Source organism: Natrix helvetica, assembly GCF_964273705.1.
Source record: "Natrix helvetica genome assembly, chromosome: 4".
Lineage (NCBI taxonomy): Eukaryota > Metazoa > Chordata > Lepidosauria > Squamata > Natricidae > Natrix > Natrix helvetica.
The window spans coordinates 119,089,607-119,104,704 of record NC_138550.1 but is presented as its reverse complement, the minus strand read 5'-3'; the positions used below and the strand labels follow the sequence as shown (position 1 = coordinate 119,104,704).

General features: G+C 34.7%; 1 protein-coding gene across 4 annotated transcripts in view; it reads right to left on the bottom strand.

Moving 5' to 3' along the window:
- Positions 1–15,098, bottom strand: part of MYOM1 (myomesin 1) — an 83,824-nt gene that overhangs the window by 30,656 nt on the left and 38,070 nt on the right. For 2 of the 4 annotated variants that reach the window (XM_081951561.1, XM_081951563.1), the window contains exons 11-20: positions 14,348–14,489; positions 12,752–12,951; positions 11,232–11,288; positions 9,553–9,680; positions 7,607–7,790; positions 6,892–7,066; positions 5,762–5,883; positions 1,510–1,706; positions 770–896; positions 211–395 (exon numbers count right to left, since the gene is read on the bottom strand). In XM_081951561.1, coding sequence (XP_081807687.1) covers positions 211–395; positions 770–896; positions 1,510–1,706; positions 5,762–5,883; positions 6,892–7,066; positions 7,607–7,790; positions 9,553–9,680; positions 11,232–11,288; positions 12,752–12,951; positions 14,348–14,489 — 1,517 coding nt within the window. Of the gene's footprint in view, positions 1–210; positions 396–769; positions 897–1,509; positions 1,707–4,629; positions 4,948–5,761; positions 5,884–6,891; positions 7,067–7,606; positions 7,791–9,552; positions 9,681–11,231; positions 11,289–12,751; positions 12,952–14,347; positions 14,490–15,098 lie in introns of all 4 variants that reach the window. The other 2 variants (XM_081951564.1, XM_081951562.1) reach the window with 2 other exon arrangements.

Below are 15,098 nucleotides of genomic sequence, written 5' to 3'. Positions count from 1 at the left end.
TAACCATTGCCATGATATCTAATTTGCCCATTTCTTAAATAATATTTCTGGTTTTGATATAGTAGATCAATTTTTTTTCAAGTCCAAGTGTAATCATTTAACTTTTATGGAAAAGGCCAAATAAATTTAAACCCCAAAGTAATACAAAATAAAATATTAGTATAAGTATGTAGAGAAGTATAGATTTAAAAAAAATCTACAACAGTATACCTTTAAGAATTTGTTTGTAATAGGTTTTGTATTCACACTCTTCCAACAATCATCTGATTCTTTTGTTGGTTTCACATCAACATAAAAACCAATTACAGGACTTCGGCCAACATAAATTGGTGGTTTCCATAATAAAACTATGGAGTCTTTCCTAACTTCGTTACATGACAAATCATGGGGTGGTCCTGAAAGTTAGGAAAAACAACAATACAGAGAAAACTGCAGTAATTATCAGTGTATAGTTAAAACAGTTATCATCTAGAAAAAATGTAACTAAACTGATTTTAGCTGTGTCTTTGGAAGATTTCTGGGAAAAGGGGGAATAGAAAATAGACACATGAAGCCTATCAGAAAGGGAAGGAAAAAAGAAGTATTAATTTTAATAACAAGCTTTGAGGATTTGGAGTTATGCAAAAGTGATTAGAACCAGGGGTTACCCCCCCCCAACTTCCAGTTCTCTAATTCAGAAAGAGGCTAGCAAAGAATTTACTAATATCAGCAACAGTCCTTCCCTCCCTCCCTTATTTCCTTCCTATGAAGCTCCACTCCTGATTCGAACCTGGAACAGCAATGGTCCATTCTTCACATTTAAAGGATTGGGTAGCAGGAGAAGGTACGCCAACTCCAGCTATGTTAGCTGCAGCCACTTGAAACTGGTATATCATGTTTTCCTTCAAATCATTTATCTGCCACATAATTGGAACAATACAACATGTTAATACATTGTCCTTTAACGGAATGAACAAAATATTCCAAGTTTTTATTGCTTTAAAACTAAATATTGCTAAATATTGCTGAGACATTAAATACTTTGAATAATTGACATAGAAAAAAAAATAATGCTTAAGATCCTATGTTCATTTTTTGATTAATGTTTGTATGTGTGTATGTATGTTTGTACGAAATTATGTTTGTGGATATCGAATATTATATTACCCGTGAAAATTACTGGAAGTCTCAATTTTGTTTTACTTGATTACTCAATGTGTCTATCACTCTGTCTGTCTATCTATCCATCCATCCATCCACTATAATCAGAGTCAAAAACAGCACTGCATTTGAAAATTACAGATCTTAGAACATGACAATTGTAAGAGCAACATCTTGAAAAGAAGAATTAGTAGATTACATTAGCATCATATTTGAAAATCATGAATAACAATACAGTTATAGGTTTGGATTCTAACAGAAATCAACTTGATATTAATAAAAGGAAAATTTTAATCTGTTTCTGGTGGCACTGTGGAATACCCCAAATTAGGTAGCAGTCATAAGCCTAGAAACATCAAACTCTCTTACCCTATATGCCCTTTCACTAATGGCTTTAATGTTCGCTTCCTTCCATTCTCCAGGTACTCCACCAATCACTTCCCGGTAATTCACGTAATAGCCAGTGATCTCAGCTCCACCAATAGCTTTTGGCTGTTTCCATCCAAGAACCATTGAATCACGAACACTTTCAAGCACTGTGATGTCATATGGTGGCGATGGGGGTGCTGTTTTATGATGAATAATTTATTATTAGGATAGAAATATTCCATTATTCAATCAAACTTTTGTACAGCGTTATTCAAATCCTGGACTTTCCTTTCTTCAAACAAAAAACATGTAGCTAATTGAAACACTTCTGGATAAGAAATATAGGCTTCTCTAAACTCCATATTCTGAAAGTAAAAATATTAAGACAAGTAGTTTAAAAAGTAATATGTTATGGAGTGAATGTTGTAGCACAAAATGACTTTAGCTCTACTTCACAACAATGACATTTTAAAAAAAATAGACGTACCAGTCGTATGCAGGTATATGTGTGTATGTATATATAATGTGTGTGCTTGTATATACAAATACTCTTTTGCTGAATCCAAGCATATTGTTTCACAGATGTTTTGTCGTCTTTTCTTCTTTTTCCCACTCTTCATTTTTAGTATTCATAATGCTCTAATATCACATCTGCATTACCGCCTACCTTGTACACAGTAAGCGCCCATCATAAGTCACAGCAATCCAACTCACATACAAATGAAAATATTTGGAGCTATCTTTTTGACGACCAGCAAGGAGAGAAAAAGTAAATCCACCTCCATTGACATCTAATGTTCCGTCTCTTTCCTGCAATGCCTTCCATTTCCATCTTGAAAATGCATGAAAATGCCATAGGCCATCATAACTTGCATATAGTTTACTCGGAAACCTGTTTTTCAGTTGCTGCGTCTTTTTGCAAAAACACTTCCTTATTTTTTAACTAGAAAAAAGAATTATCTGAAGACTCACATGAATTCACAGTAAGATCTATGAAAGAGACTTGCTTAGAATAACATTAGGAAAGAGTTTAAAAAAAATATAGTGCCACCTAGAACAGTGATGGCGAACCTTTTTTGGCTTGCGTGCCACAAATGGGGGGAGCGCAGGGGGGTCGAGGGGGGGCGTGCCACACCCATAATGCAATGTGTGACCCCCCAGTGCGCATGTGCGCACAATGTGACCCCCCATTTTTGCATTTTTTCCCTCCCCAGGCTCCAGGGGCTTTATAGGAGCCTGGGGAGGGCGAAAAGAGCCCCCCCCCGCCCCCCCGGAGGCTTCAGGGACCGTCTGAGGCTTCCCTGATGCCTTCGGAGCGCTTAAAATGACCCTCTGAGCAATCCAGAAGTCACTTACGGTTTGCTCGGAGGGTGGTTTTAAGCGTTCCGAAGGCTTCAGGGACGGTCCCTGAAGCCTCCGGGGGGGCGGGGGGGCTCTTTTCGCCCTCCCCAGGCTCCTATAAAGCCTCTGGAGCCTGGGGAAGGTGAAAAATAGCTTTTAAAAAGGTGAACTCAGCTGGCCAGTGCGCGCATGCACGCTGGCCAGCTGACAGGGCAGCGCCTCGCGTGCCCTGACAAATGGCTCTGCGTGCCACTTGTAGCACGCGTGCCATAGGTTCGCCATCACGGACCTAGAACAAAGATTTTCAGCACATGCCAGATTAACACACGGATTGTTTCTTCTTTAGTCACACCTTTCTGCTTGTGTGTGACATTTGCAAAACAAGGCAAAATCCATTAGTTTCTATTAACTTTCTAAATACTTTTAATATACATCATTTATTTAGGTTTTAAGTATGGTTTCTAGCTATAGTACTGGAAGCTGTACATAATCTGGAAAAATAAGAACAGGAATGTTTTTTTTAAATAAATACAAATCTAATCAAGAACACTGGTTTTGAGATTGTCTTTCCATAAAAAAGGTAACATTAAATAAATAGTCATCTCATGTAAAGTATATGACTATTTTCAATTATTTGGTAATTAGAAACTGAACCAGCTAGAGAAAAAAATACTAAATGTTCATAAATCACTTCCATAGAATTACTTAAGTGAATATACTTTATTTCTACTAACTCGTACACTGACTCATTTGCTAAATAGTTACGCTGTTGGGCAACTTTCCCTTGCTTTTTTATTTATATATTGTTGTGTATTATCCTGTGGCTTGTATTCTCTTTTATAAATAGTGAACTGATAAATAAATTTAGATTAGATGTACTTGTGGTATGTTCCATGTATATAATTATACCAGGATAGTTCTAGTCACCATGGTCATTGGTAAAATATTATGGTAGTTAGACGTCTAAATAGTAGCAACCTTCAAAAATGTGGTGTACAAAATATTTTGTCAATCTCTTTAATAATAAATTCCTGATTATGGAAGGTTCATGACCAGTGCTAGATAGTGACTATCTTTAGTATATCCAAATTTAAACATTTTGGATTTATTGTTTTCTATATATGAAAGATAGTTATAATTGGAGTTCTTCTTCTCCTTAGATATTCTTTTACAAATGTTTTGGGCAATGTCCTGATGATTTGAAATATGCAAATATGCAATGTATTTAATAGTTCATCAAAGAATGTTTACCCTGCTTTTCAGATAATAAGTTAACAGTGCACCATATGTTTCTAACTCAGAAAATGACTGATATTAAATTAATTAATAATTGAGTGTACAATTTTATTTTATTTTCTGTTGTGAAGAATTGAAAGAAATTATAAAAAATCTTGGAAATTTGATACTATTACAAAATAAGGCCATACAAACGAAATGTTTAAAGGGCATCAAATGTTACCACAATATTTTAGATGCAATATATATTGTTATCTCTTAATAATAATAATAACGTAGCAAACAGTAATCTAACCAAATTAGCAAATAAATGCAACATGCAAGCTTGATGTTAGATGCAACATATAAATGTGCCGTAGACTTAGTGACCTCTACATTGTATGTGTAATGAGCTTTGATGGAAGCTGAGCATTTATTAGATGGAGATGATCAAAATGTCGCATTGGCAAAGATGTCTATTTTCAATTTGGATGACCACAGATGATAACTATTTGAAATGAAGGAGCTTACAAGGTGAAATCACTACATATGACCAAAGCTCACCTATATCATTTTTCTTTTGAATTTTCTCCAGTGCTGAACGATCTCCAGGAACAGACTTACGTGGGTGCTTGGTAGTTGCCTTTTGTGATGAAGGAGTAGGAAGTGGGTCACTCCCTTTACTGACTGAAGGACTCCTCTGCTTACCAGAGCTACTGGGCATTGTTTGCCTATTGGGTTTAGCATTGCAATTTAACAAAGCATCTGTGTCAAAGATAGGCTGGGAGGACTCATGCATGCCTTCCCAGTTGACAGTGCGGCCTGTTAGTCCATCAGCTTTATCACTTAGTCCAGGACATACACCATGAAGCAATCCTCCCCCTATAATTGCCAGAAAATAACAAAGACATTTGAAATTAGAGTTCATTCCCAATTCTCCGTTATTGAACAAAATGAAGAAATGGAGACAAAGCAGGATAACGAAGGAACATCAAAGCATTAGCTACAGATAACATGTGATATGGTGGGATTATATGAATTTTAATGTATAACATGTAGTCATGCAGTTAATATTTCTATGAATGGTCCACCAAAAGACCTTCCATTATCTTCAAAATTAGTTTCTATAGTTTTTGGAATGAGGGCATACCATAGTTATACGATCTATTTAAGCAACCTCAGAATTATGAATCATTGAGTTGATGTTTAAAATGAAGTCAAACAATACATGATTATTATTTTAATTATTTTAAATTAATTAATTAAATAAATAAGTAAATTAATTATTTTAATTTATTAAACAACATGCAAGATTTAAAAAAAATCAGATCATGACTATATGAGAAGATTAGTTAACAAGGAAGTAAATTAGACAAATGAATTAATCAACTTAATCTCCCAAGCTATAGCATGTTAGAAATTAGACAAGTACTTCATTATGAGATCAGTTAGCTAGATGATTTCCAAGTAATAAGAGGGTGAACGTACTGTATATACAGAGTTACAAGGAACACACCCAAAGATGTCTGAGATGGTGAAGATGAGCAATCTACAAGTGCTTATTGCTTGGATGACTATGAAATGATGGAAGTGAAATATTAAACATTACCAATGCATATTTGGTGTAGAATATTGAAGTTAATCTAGATATAATTATAACATTATGTTTTTCCTATAGGACCAGTGCATTGCTTACCAATAGCTGCCTTGACTTCAATGGCTTCTGAGTCCTGTGAATATCCACTTAATCCAGCTGCGTTAACAGCTCTGACACGGAAAATGTAGCGATCTCCAGTGGTAAGTCCATGACAAGTGAATCTTAAGTAAATCAATGTTTAAATTAAATTAAACTAATTAAAACACTGTGAAACTATACACTATTTCCTTCTTTACATAAATAATTTCTTATATGAAATACAGCACACGTTTCTTACGTAATGCAGTAGGATTACAAAGAATGTAAAAATGGCAAGGTCCATTGCAAAATTACTTAATAATTATTTTCTTATCTTCCTTGTCTCCTTCTTCATCAAGAGGACAGGAGACAGTGGTACTGCAAAGAAGGATCTTGATTCTGCATGAAGGCTTACATTTATGGAGGGGCAATGAACAAATCTTTGATCATGCCTCTTATATAACAGGATATACATATATAGAAACATTTGAACAGTAATTCTTTAAAAGTTCACAACAGCTATATTTTACCACAAAATGCCAAACTGGTCAATAAGTTGAATAATTTTTAATTGTTTACGTGAACTTAAGCACAATGCTCTTAAAGTAATGTACTCTGAAATGGGTGTCTACTTATGATACAGTACTTCACAAACAATATCTATGTTGTTTGGGTTATGATAACATATGTTGTTTTATCGTTCATGATTTGTTATGGTTGACGTAATGGTACAAATCATTAGTGTGATATTGAGAAAAAGTGCTCTCTTAAGGTCTTGGAATTAGCATATTTCATGCTTCATATGAATTGCAGAATTTTATGGTATATACAAGATTTAATAGCAGTTCTTGAATATATAATCAAAATTTATATGGGGTTGTTTAGATTATTTAAATCATTTGTGCTAAGATATACAAGACTAATAGAATGCAGGGAATAAGAAATTAGGATGTCCAATACATCGGTGCCAAGAAAAAGAATTTGGCAACCAAAAGTCACATAATTTTACAGAATTACAACTCAACCAAATATTTCATTCATGCCACTTTTCAGGAGGGATCCAGTTACTGAACATTCATGCGATATTTTTCCTTTTTTGGCCCTTTTCAAATATTATTTCACAAATGATACTTAATTGTCCAATTTATTACCTTGCACCTTTCACAGGATTATTGTTGCATGGCACCCAATCACCAGACCCTACTTTACTTGCTTCTATGTAGTATCCCACCAGTTCCTTTGCATCTTCAGATTCTGTCCAAGCGACAACTACTGACGTATCCGTATTTCGGGTGGGTATAATGTTGCTTGGTGGTCTAGGAATATCTACAGGGAAAGATAAACTATTAGAGCGTAGGATTCCTACGTTAACTGCAGTACTATTTGTTTGTTTGTTTATTTGTTTGTTTATTTATTTGAATTTAGAACTCCAATGGCATACCATTTAAAGCAAACAACATGCAAAATATAATGTATGATATAAAATATACATAAATGACATCCATATGGACAGTCGGTATTATTTAAAAGATTACCCTTCTAACAGATGGACCATATCTACCCTACCCGAAGGCCAGAGGAACAACCAGTTTTTCAAGTTCTTCTACAACAGCATTAGGGTAGGAGCCATATGAGCTTATTCCATGAGGGAAGACACCGTGAAAGAGAAAGCATGCTTCCAGATCTAAAGATTACAATGTTTAATCAAGGGGACCCAGAGTACTAGCTTTTATAAGATAGGCAGAAACCCTGAGAACTGAACAGTCCCTCAAATAGCACTGGAATAGTAATATGTAAGCCAATAATCAGTATTATATTGGAGTGTCCTTCATTGTACACTTACCAAGTTTGTCATTGTACACTTACCAAGTTTGTCACCAACCACAGTGGCTTCAGTGGCCTCCGAGGGCTCACCAATTCCAGTTGAATTACAACAACGAACACGGAATTGGTAGGATTTCCCTTCAGCTAAGTCAAAAAGCGCGAAGCGAGGAGACTTTACTGGGATCTCAGTATTCACTCTTTGCCAATTTTCTGTTCCTGCAACACACTAAAATAAAAATTTCAGGATTGGAAAAGTCCAGTGTCTTTAGCCAAAAATCATAGGCTTTTTTCTATGAGCAAACAAGTCTCCACCTTTAAATAATGCTTAATTATTTAAAGTTTCATTATTAATCTGGAGCATGACTAATAATAGCCTAATTCTACTATGCATTTTAGATGTACTGTAACTACCCAGCATAGAATTATATATATATATATATATATATATATATATATATATATATATATATATATATATATATATATATATATATATATATATATATATATATATATATATATATATATATATATATATATATATATATATATATATATATATATATGCTGGTTTTGTTGTATTCGGGTCTTTTCCCGTGTAAGGTTGAGATTGTCTTTGCAACGTTTCGGCAGGATCACACCTGCCATCTTCAAGCTGTGGGCTTGAAAAACCATTTTAAGCCCACAGCTTGAAGATGGCAGGTGTGATCCTGCCGAAATGTTGCAAAGACAATCTCAACCTTACACGGGAAAAGACCCGAATACAACAAAACCAGCATACCTACACCCGTGAAAATCTACGAAAACAAATATATATAGTTGGCAAAGAACAATGTGTTTATCTCAAGCATTCTGAAGAGTTTTAGTCTTTCCTTTAAGTAACTCCATCTGTTTTCCAGCATTTCTGTCACAATCTAAAGTAAAATCTGAATGTGCAGGACTTTATTATTTTCCACAGATCTAATAGGATGAGATCATTGTTTTAAAAGTATTCAACAATGCTCTTATCGCAAACAAGGTCTTGGGTACCGCTCAGAATATAGACGATCTATGTTTCTTTCTTTTTTAGTTTGATTAATCGACCAAATGTTCTAGGATGCTGTAATCTGAAGGAAGGACCTAAAAAAAGTTCAACTTTTATTATGCCCAGATCTAGCCATCTACTCATTCCCATGACACTTCAATTTTTAACATTCTTCCTTGATTTGATTAAATCAGGATTTCTCTGAGCATTTTAGGTAGAGGTAAAATGATACCCACAGCATTAAATTATTCTGAAACTTTGTACCGTGACTCAAACTTATTTTTATTCTGCTCTCTTTGAAATTTCTTTTATATTTCAAATTATGCTCTTTGGTGAATAAACCACCCTCCAACCCTGAAAATGCCCTTTTTGTTCTTGTACTATAGTTGGTCACATTGGATCACATTATCCTGATTTGTTCCTTACATCAAGCTTCTGTCTTGCCTGCTATATCAATATTGCTGTAGACCTAAGAGGTTATTTCACAATGGTGCTTGGAGGATTGGGAAAGAGCTGCTATCAGTATGTAAAATCAAAATTACTGATAATCAGAGCAAGAAAGATAATTGAAATCTTAGGAATCCATCCATCCATCCATCCATCCATCCATCCATCCATCCATCCATCCATCCAATTTCCATTAAATGAAACTGAAGAAAGAAAAGGGGACACTTTTATTTCTTTCCTTACCCCTTTGTCAGTGCTACTTATTCAATTATTTCATATATATTCATAGCTTTTTTTCTACATTTATTGTAAATACTAGATTAAACACACAGAGAAAGACACCCAGGATAGCTCCAAAGTCTTAAAACAATTTCAAGTTTTTAAAGCACTGATACTGTTGAGACACTGTGCGTGTTTGATGTTAAATTAAATAGTTTGAAATGAAAATGCATCAATCCAGTAGCTTGGCAAAAAAAAACAACAATGAGAAAATAGTGCATGCTCATCTTGGTTTTACCTTTTCAACGAAGTACATGACACCTTCATGGCCTCGTTCATGTGGAGGTTTCCAGCTAAGTACTATATAGTTCTTAGTTGCCTCTGTAACACGGAGGTCTAATGGAGGTCCAGGAACAATACCTTCTGCTTGAAGAAGCAAAAGAAAAAAAAAGAAGAATCCACAGAAGTTTATTTTAAAAAGTTTATTCACTTTTTTCTCCAATAAGAGCCCCTCTGCATGCTGCATCTTCATTGATCTAGCACTGGTGTTATATTCTTGAACATCTAAGAACTGGCTCTGCTGTGATGCAGCTCAACTTGCAACGCTCCCACTTTGCTATCGTGGTACTGGTATTTCTTGGAGCTTGAGATAGACAATTTCCCGCTTTCAGGGATTTTGCCTCACACTTGCACTCTGCAGTTGAGCTCAGAGATCTTTAGCAGATTTCACACACAATCAAACTTGATCTTGATCCTAGTATTTGAAACAAATTTTGTAATTCTTGTAAAACACTACTGATTTCTCTGTTTATGGAAGCAACATAAAGCCTCATCCTATTGTCTAGCATCTGTAATTACATTTTCTCACCTTATATAGACAAAGATATGTTCTATGCTATGATTTACAACTGTAACCACACCTAGGGGAAAAGCTCCTGGCTGCAATTCTGTAGCATCATAATATAGCATTATAGATTTCAATGAGAATTTGAGAAATTAAATCCATGTTTTGATGCTCAAATGAGATTTCCTTCAGAACAACAGCTCAATTTGTGGTTATTATTACCAAATAAATGAACATAGCATGAAGATACCTGGCTATAACTGAAAACTAGTAATTATTTTTCTATCTTCTACACCAATTCTACAGACATTTTTTCCCTCTAGAAGCTTCTATCAATGTCTGCCGGACTTGCAATATTCGCACTCTTCTATTGGTGAGATGGTGAAAAAACACAGATTGGCTCATGGTGATTTCTGCCTGTTTTCTTCAGTTATGCCAACTTCAAAATGCTTTGAGTGGCTTACGTAACCACTGAACAATAGAAAGCAAATGAGCCTGAAGAAAAACTGAATGCCTTTATGTAGCCAATCAACCTGAGACTAGAAAATCTCACTTTCAGAAATGCATTTTCTCTAACAAAAGAAAAGTAAATAAGCATTTTCTGTCCAACACAGCAAATCTACTTATGAGGCTGGGAAAAGTATATTTTCAAACATAAACATTAATAACTTGGTATGTGCAAAACCTGCTATTCCAGAAACAAAACATTTCTGACAAGTTTGGAACCTTGCTTTTATCTTTCAAACAAAGCCAATGTGATCGTTCTAGGAATGGTCTGATGACTTTCTGAATGATAATCTTTTGAACCAGAAATGATTTGTGGCACTCCAGATGTAGTCCAGCTCTCAGAACATGTCCACAATATCACAAACCATCTTTGGAACAGTCAGATTGACCAACAAGAGAAATAGAATATTTTGAAGAATGATTTAAACATTTTAGACTGTTCAGAGTAAGGTTTTGCACATTTTTTCTCTTGATTATTTTAAACAGCATAATCATATTTCCTGATTAAACTACAGTCCATATATAAAGTTTCATGTGAGAAACCAAGATAAAATGGTGCATAAGCTTCAATGCAGATATGATCTAAAAATAAAATATTAATTTCTGTACAAAAAAAAATGTGTTACCTGAAGGTTCCTCTTCAGTGACAATAATCTGTCCGGTCCAAGGGGCAGAAGGATGACCTAAACATATTGACAGTGATTAGTTGGGTTAAGCATTATCCCTTACTTGCCCAATTATTTAACTTTCCTTATTGTAACCAAATAACCTTAACATTAATATTTCAGCCTGGAAAACAGAAACCAGTAAGGTAGTAAAGGCAGATCTCTACTTACTTCCCTGACTCAGTTCATAATTACTATACATACATTAGTTGCATATAGTAGTTGGAGTAGAGACATGAGTTATCTCCTTACATTAGTTACATTATGTTTTACAAAACTGGGCTTTTCCAAATGTATTGGACTACAGTTCCCATTGACTTCACTTATTTGGGCCATCTTCCTTCTCACAGAAATAATTCAGATGCCTCGGGTCCTAATACAATGCTTCAGTGCAAATTTATTTTATTTTATTCATTTATCTTATTCAATTTCTATAGCCACACATCTCGATCCAAATTTTAAAACCATAATAACAATAACGGATTATACATATAAGCAACAAAAATTATCACAATAATTACATAAAAATGAGTACTCACAGACTTTTCTAACCTTGTGGTGTCGAAATGTCCTGTACTAGAACTACCATAACCACCTCTGGTCATGAGTGTTGGGGATCTACAGATCAATGCATCTGATAAGCATCAAGTTGGGAAATAGGTTGAGGACCCAAATCGTTGGGGGCAATATGCTGACTCTGTAAAGCACTTAGAGAGGACTATGAAGCACTATGAAGCGGTATGTAAGTCTAAGGGCTATTGCTCATTCACACATCAGCTTTGCACTGGTTCTGAACAGACCTACTGTTTCCTCACAAAAGAGCCTCCATCTTAATGCCAGCATGCTAAGACAGACTGAAGCTGGTCCAAGGTGATCCAGCAGAAAGAAGTGTCATGCATCAGTAAATAGAACCATAACTGCTTTGTAGACAATTTATATCACAAGGCAGGGAGTCTTTGGAGGGCTGTCCACCTCTGGACTCCAAATGGCCTGTTGTGGGATCCTCCCATCCAACTGTGGGACTCTGTACCTCAGCTTTCACTGCTGGAGAGTACAAATCTTTGACTGGTGACTATTTTCTTGTTATCTTTGTTTCTATTTCATCAGGGGAACATCAGCCTCACAGAAAACCTCTACTTTGGTGAGCTCCTTTCCAAGTTGTATGAAAAAGGTAAGAAAAGAGGGACAAAGGACTAAAGGGAAGATAATTCTTAAGGGAAAACTGTATCACAGCATTTCTTTATGGATAGGATTATGGTTCTGGTTCCTGTACTGAGTATTTCAGATGATGATATATAAGCAGTGGTTGCAAGAAATGTTAGAAAAACACAAAGGGGTTTTGTTCAGCAAATCTTATTTTGAACAGTAAAGGTTTTGTTTATTATTGTTTCCTCTAGTGGAAATGTTCTTTGTCTTCATTCATATCTTCTAAAAATGTAAATTTAAAACATCTTGTTGACATACATTAGGAAGGACCTTACTTTTAAGTCTGGCTCTATCAGCAGGATCTAATGCTGCCACAGATTCTGAGATGCGTGATGGAATGCTGATACCAACATTATTCACAGCACGGACACGGAATATATATGAGCGCCCCTCAATTAATCCTGTGACAGGGAAGCGAGCAAACTTCACTGGTGTTTCATTGCATTGGGACCAGTGTGTGGTACCAACTTCACATCTGGAGGTGGAGGAAAAAAGCAAGAAAGGCAAAATGACATGGAAATAATAAATACATCTCAGGTCTTTCCAATATTTGCTTATCTTTGCTTTAATGCACCTGTCTGCTTCCTCTTCCTCAAAAACTGCCTAAAGGCGTAGTAATTCAATAACTATTTTTATGGCCACTGAGTGTAGTCTTATTGTCCCTTCATAAAGTAAAATGAAATAAATACATTTCACAGATCTTTGTAAATTGAATACATTGGAAAAGATGCAGTCCTTATAAATTCTTCGGGGCATTCTACAAGCCTATAAACATCTATGCCATCTAGGATGTTGGATTGTAAAGGTCTGAACTAGCAAAGTCTTTCTTATGTTAATATACTAGGACTTATTAACCATAATGAAAATAGTTACAGTATTCTACTCAATTGTCATCCACTTTTAATCAGAGTTATTTAGATGAGCTTAGTCTACTTATTTTACTTGAGCTTCTTTTCATGCTCAATGTAAACATGAAGGACTGTATCAATGTATTGACCTGATCCCTGTATATCACTATAGCATGCTTAATTTTATGTACATAAAAATAATGTTTTGTTTCAGACATTATGTTCTATGTGTGTAAAAATTTACACCTTAAAGTAGGGTTTCTCAAATTGCAATCTAGGACTTCCGAGGATGACCACAACTGTTTTTAAAATTTGATGACACCAAGCGAAAGCATTGTCAAAACTAACTCCAGATTTTGTTTCTATTTTGTGTATGCAAAGCTACAAAGGGCAGCTGTGACATTATAAAGTTTGAAAATTCCCACGATAAATAGATTAAAATTTAATTACTGTATTGAAACTATATGATGAATTTATTTTTTCTTGCTTTAATCTCAATTAAATTATTAGTTTTGTTCATAGGTAAGAGGTATCATGTAAGTTCATTTATCATTTTATGTTTGTTTGAAGGTTAGAGTTACTGGGGTATCAACTGATGTGGTATTAGGTGAAATAGTGAAATTCCACATTGTAATCAGTGAAACAGAGATAAAAAGATATTAAAATACTTAAATGTATATATGTAGTATTATGATTACATGTATTACCAGTGTAGCAAGTCATATTCTAGAATATGTGTTAACTTAATAACAAAGCAACAAATCAGTGGGGGAATTCAATTTTTTTTACTACCGGTTCTGTGGGTGTGGCTTTGTGGGCGTGGCAAGGGAAGGATACTGCAAAATCCCCATTCCCTTCCCACTCTCAAAATTTCTGCTGCCATCTCTCCAGAACCTGTCAGAACTGGCTAAATACTATCTCTTTAACAAATCCAATATTGTAAGAATAACTTCTTAATCCAAATTTTCCTTACAGTCATATTGTCAAAGAGATTACATATCCCGGTGTATCATAAATACTAACTTATCAATGAAATATCCTAAAATAGGATGTCCACCATCAACAGCTGGTTGTTTCCAAGAGATGATGACATAATCTTTGTTAGCATCCAAACACTTCACATCTAAAGGAGAACCAGGGACTCCTGCTGTATCAGCATCAGCATCTACATGGAAGGAGACATGCTTTTAAGAATATGACTGTTAGCAGAATAGGTTCTATTACTTTATTAGTACAGTTTTATTTTTTTCATTAATTTATCTATAAGTGATGTCATAATAAAAACACAGTCTCATTAAGAATAATAAGAAACTATTTTTGATTACACATTCTCTCCCTCAGTTCACCCAATCAATCACCCAATATCCATGCAAATATACTACATTGCTGACTGGTAACATCTATAATCAAAATTTAGAATATCAATATTGCAAGAATAACATTATTTGGCTTTCATACAACCTTTATTATAAGATTAGAAAGAAGAAACGTTTTCCATTTAGATCAAAATGTTTGTTATGCAATGTAGGTTTGTAGGCTGATTGCTTAATATTGAAGTCATACACAACGCACACAAGCATGCTAATAAAATGAAGAAAAACAGGTAAGTAGATTATATTTTATAAAAGTTAAAAGTATCCAAAAAAAAGGAGGGGGGAATCTATTGAATTTTTAAGTTCCACCTTTATGTACCTACAGTATATCTGCTAATTTGCTGTACTATAAAACTTTAAGCCTCCTTAGAAGCCAGGCTCATTTTTCTTTAAATTTGGTT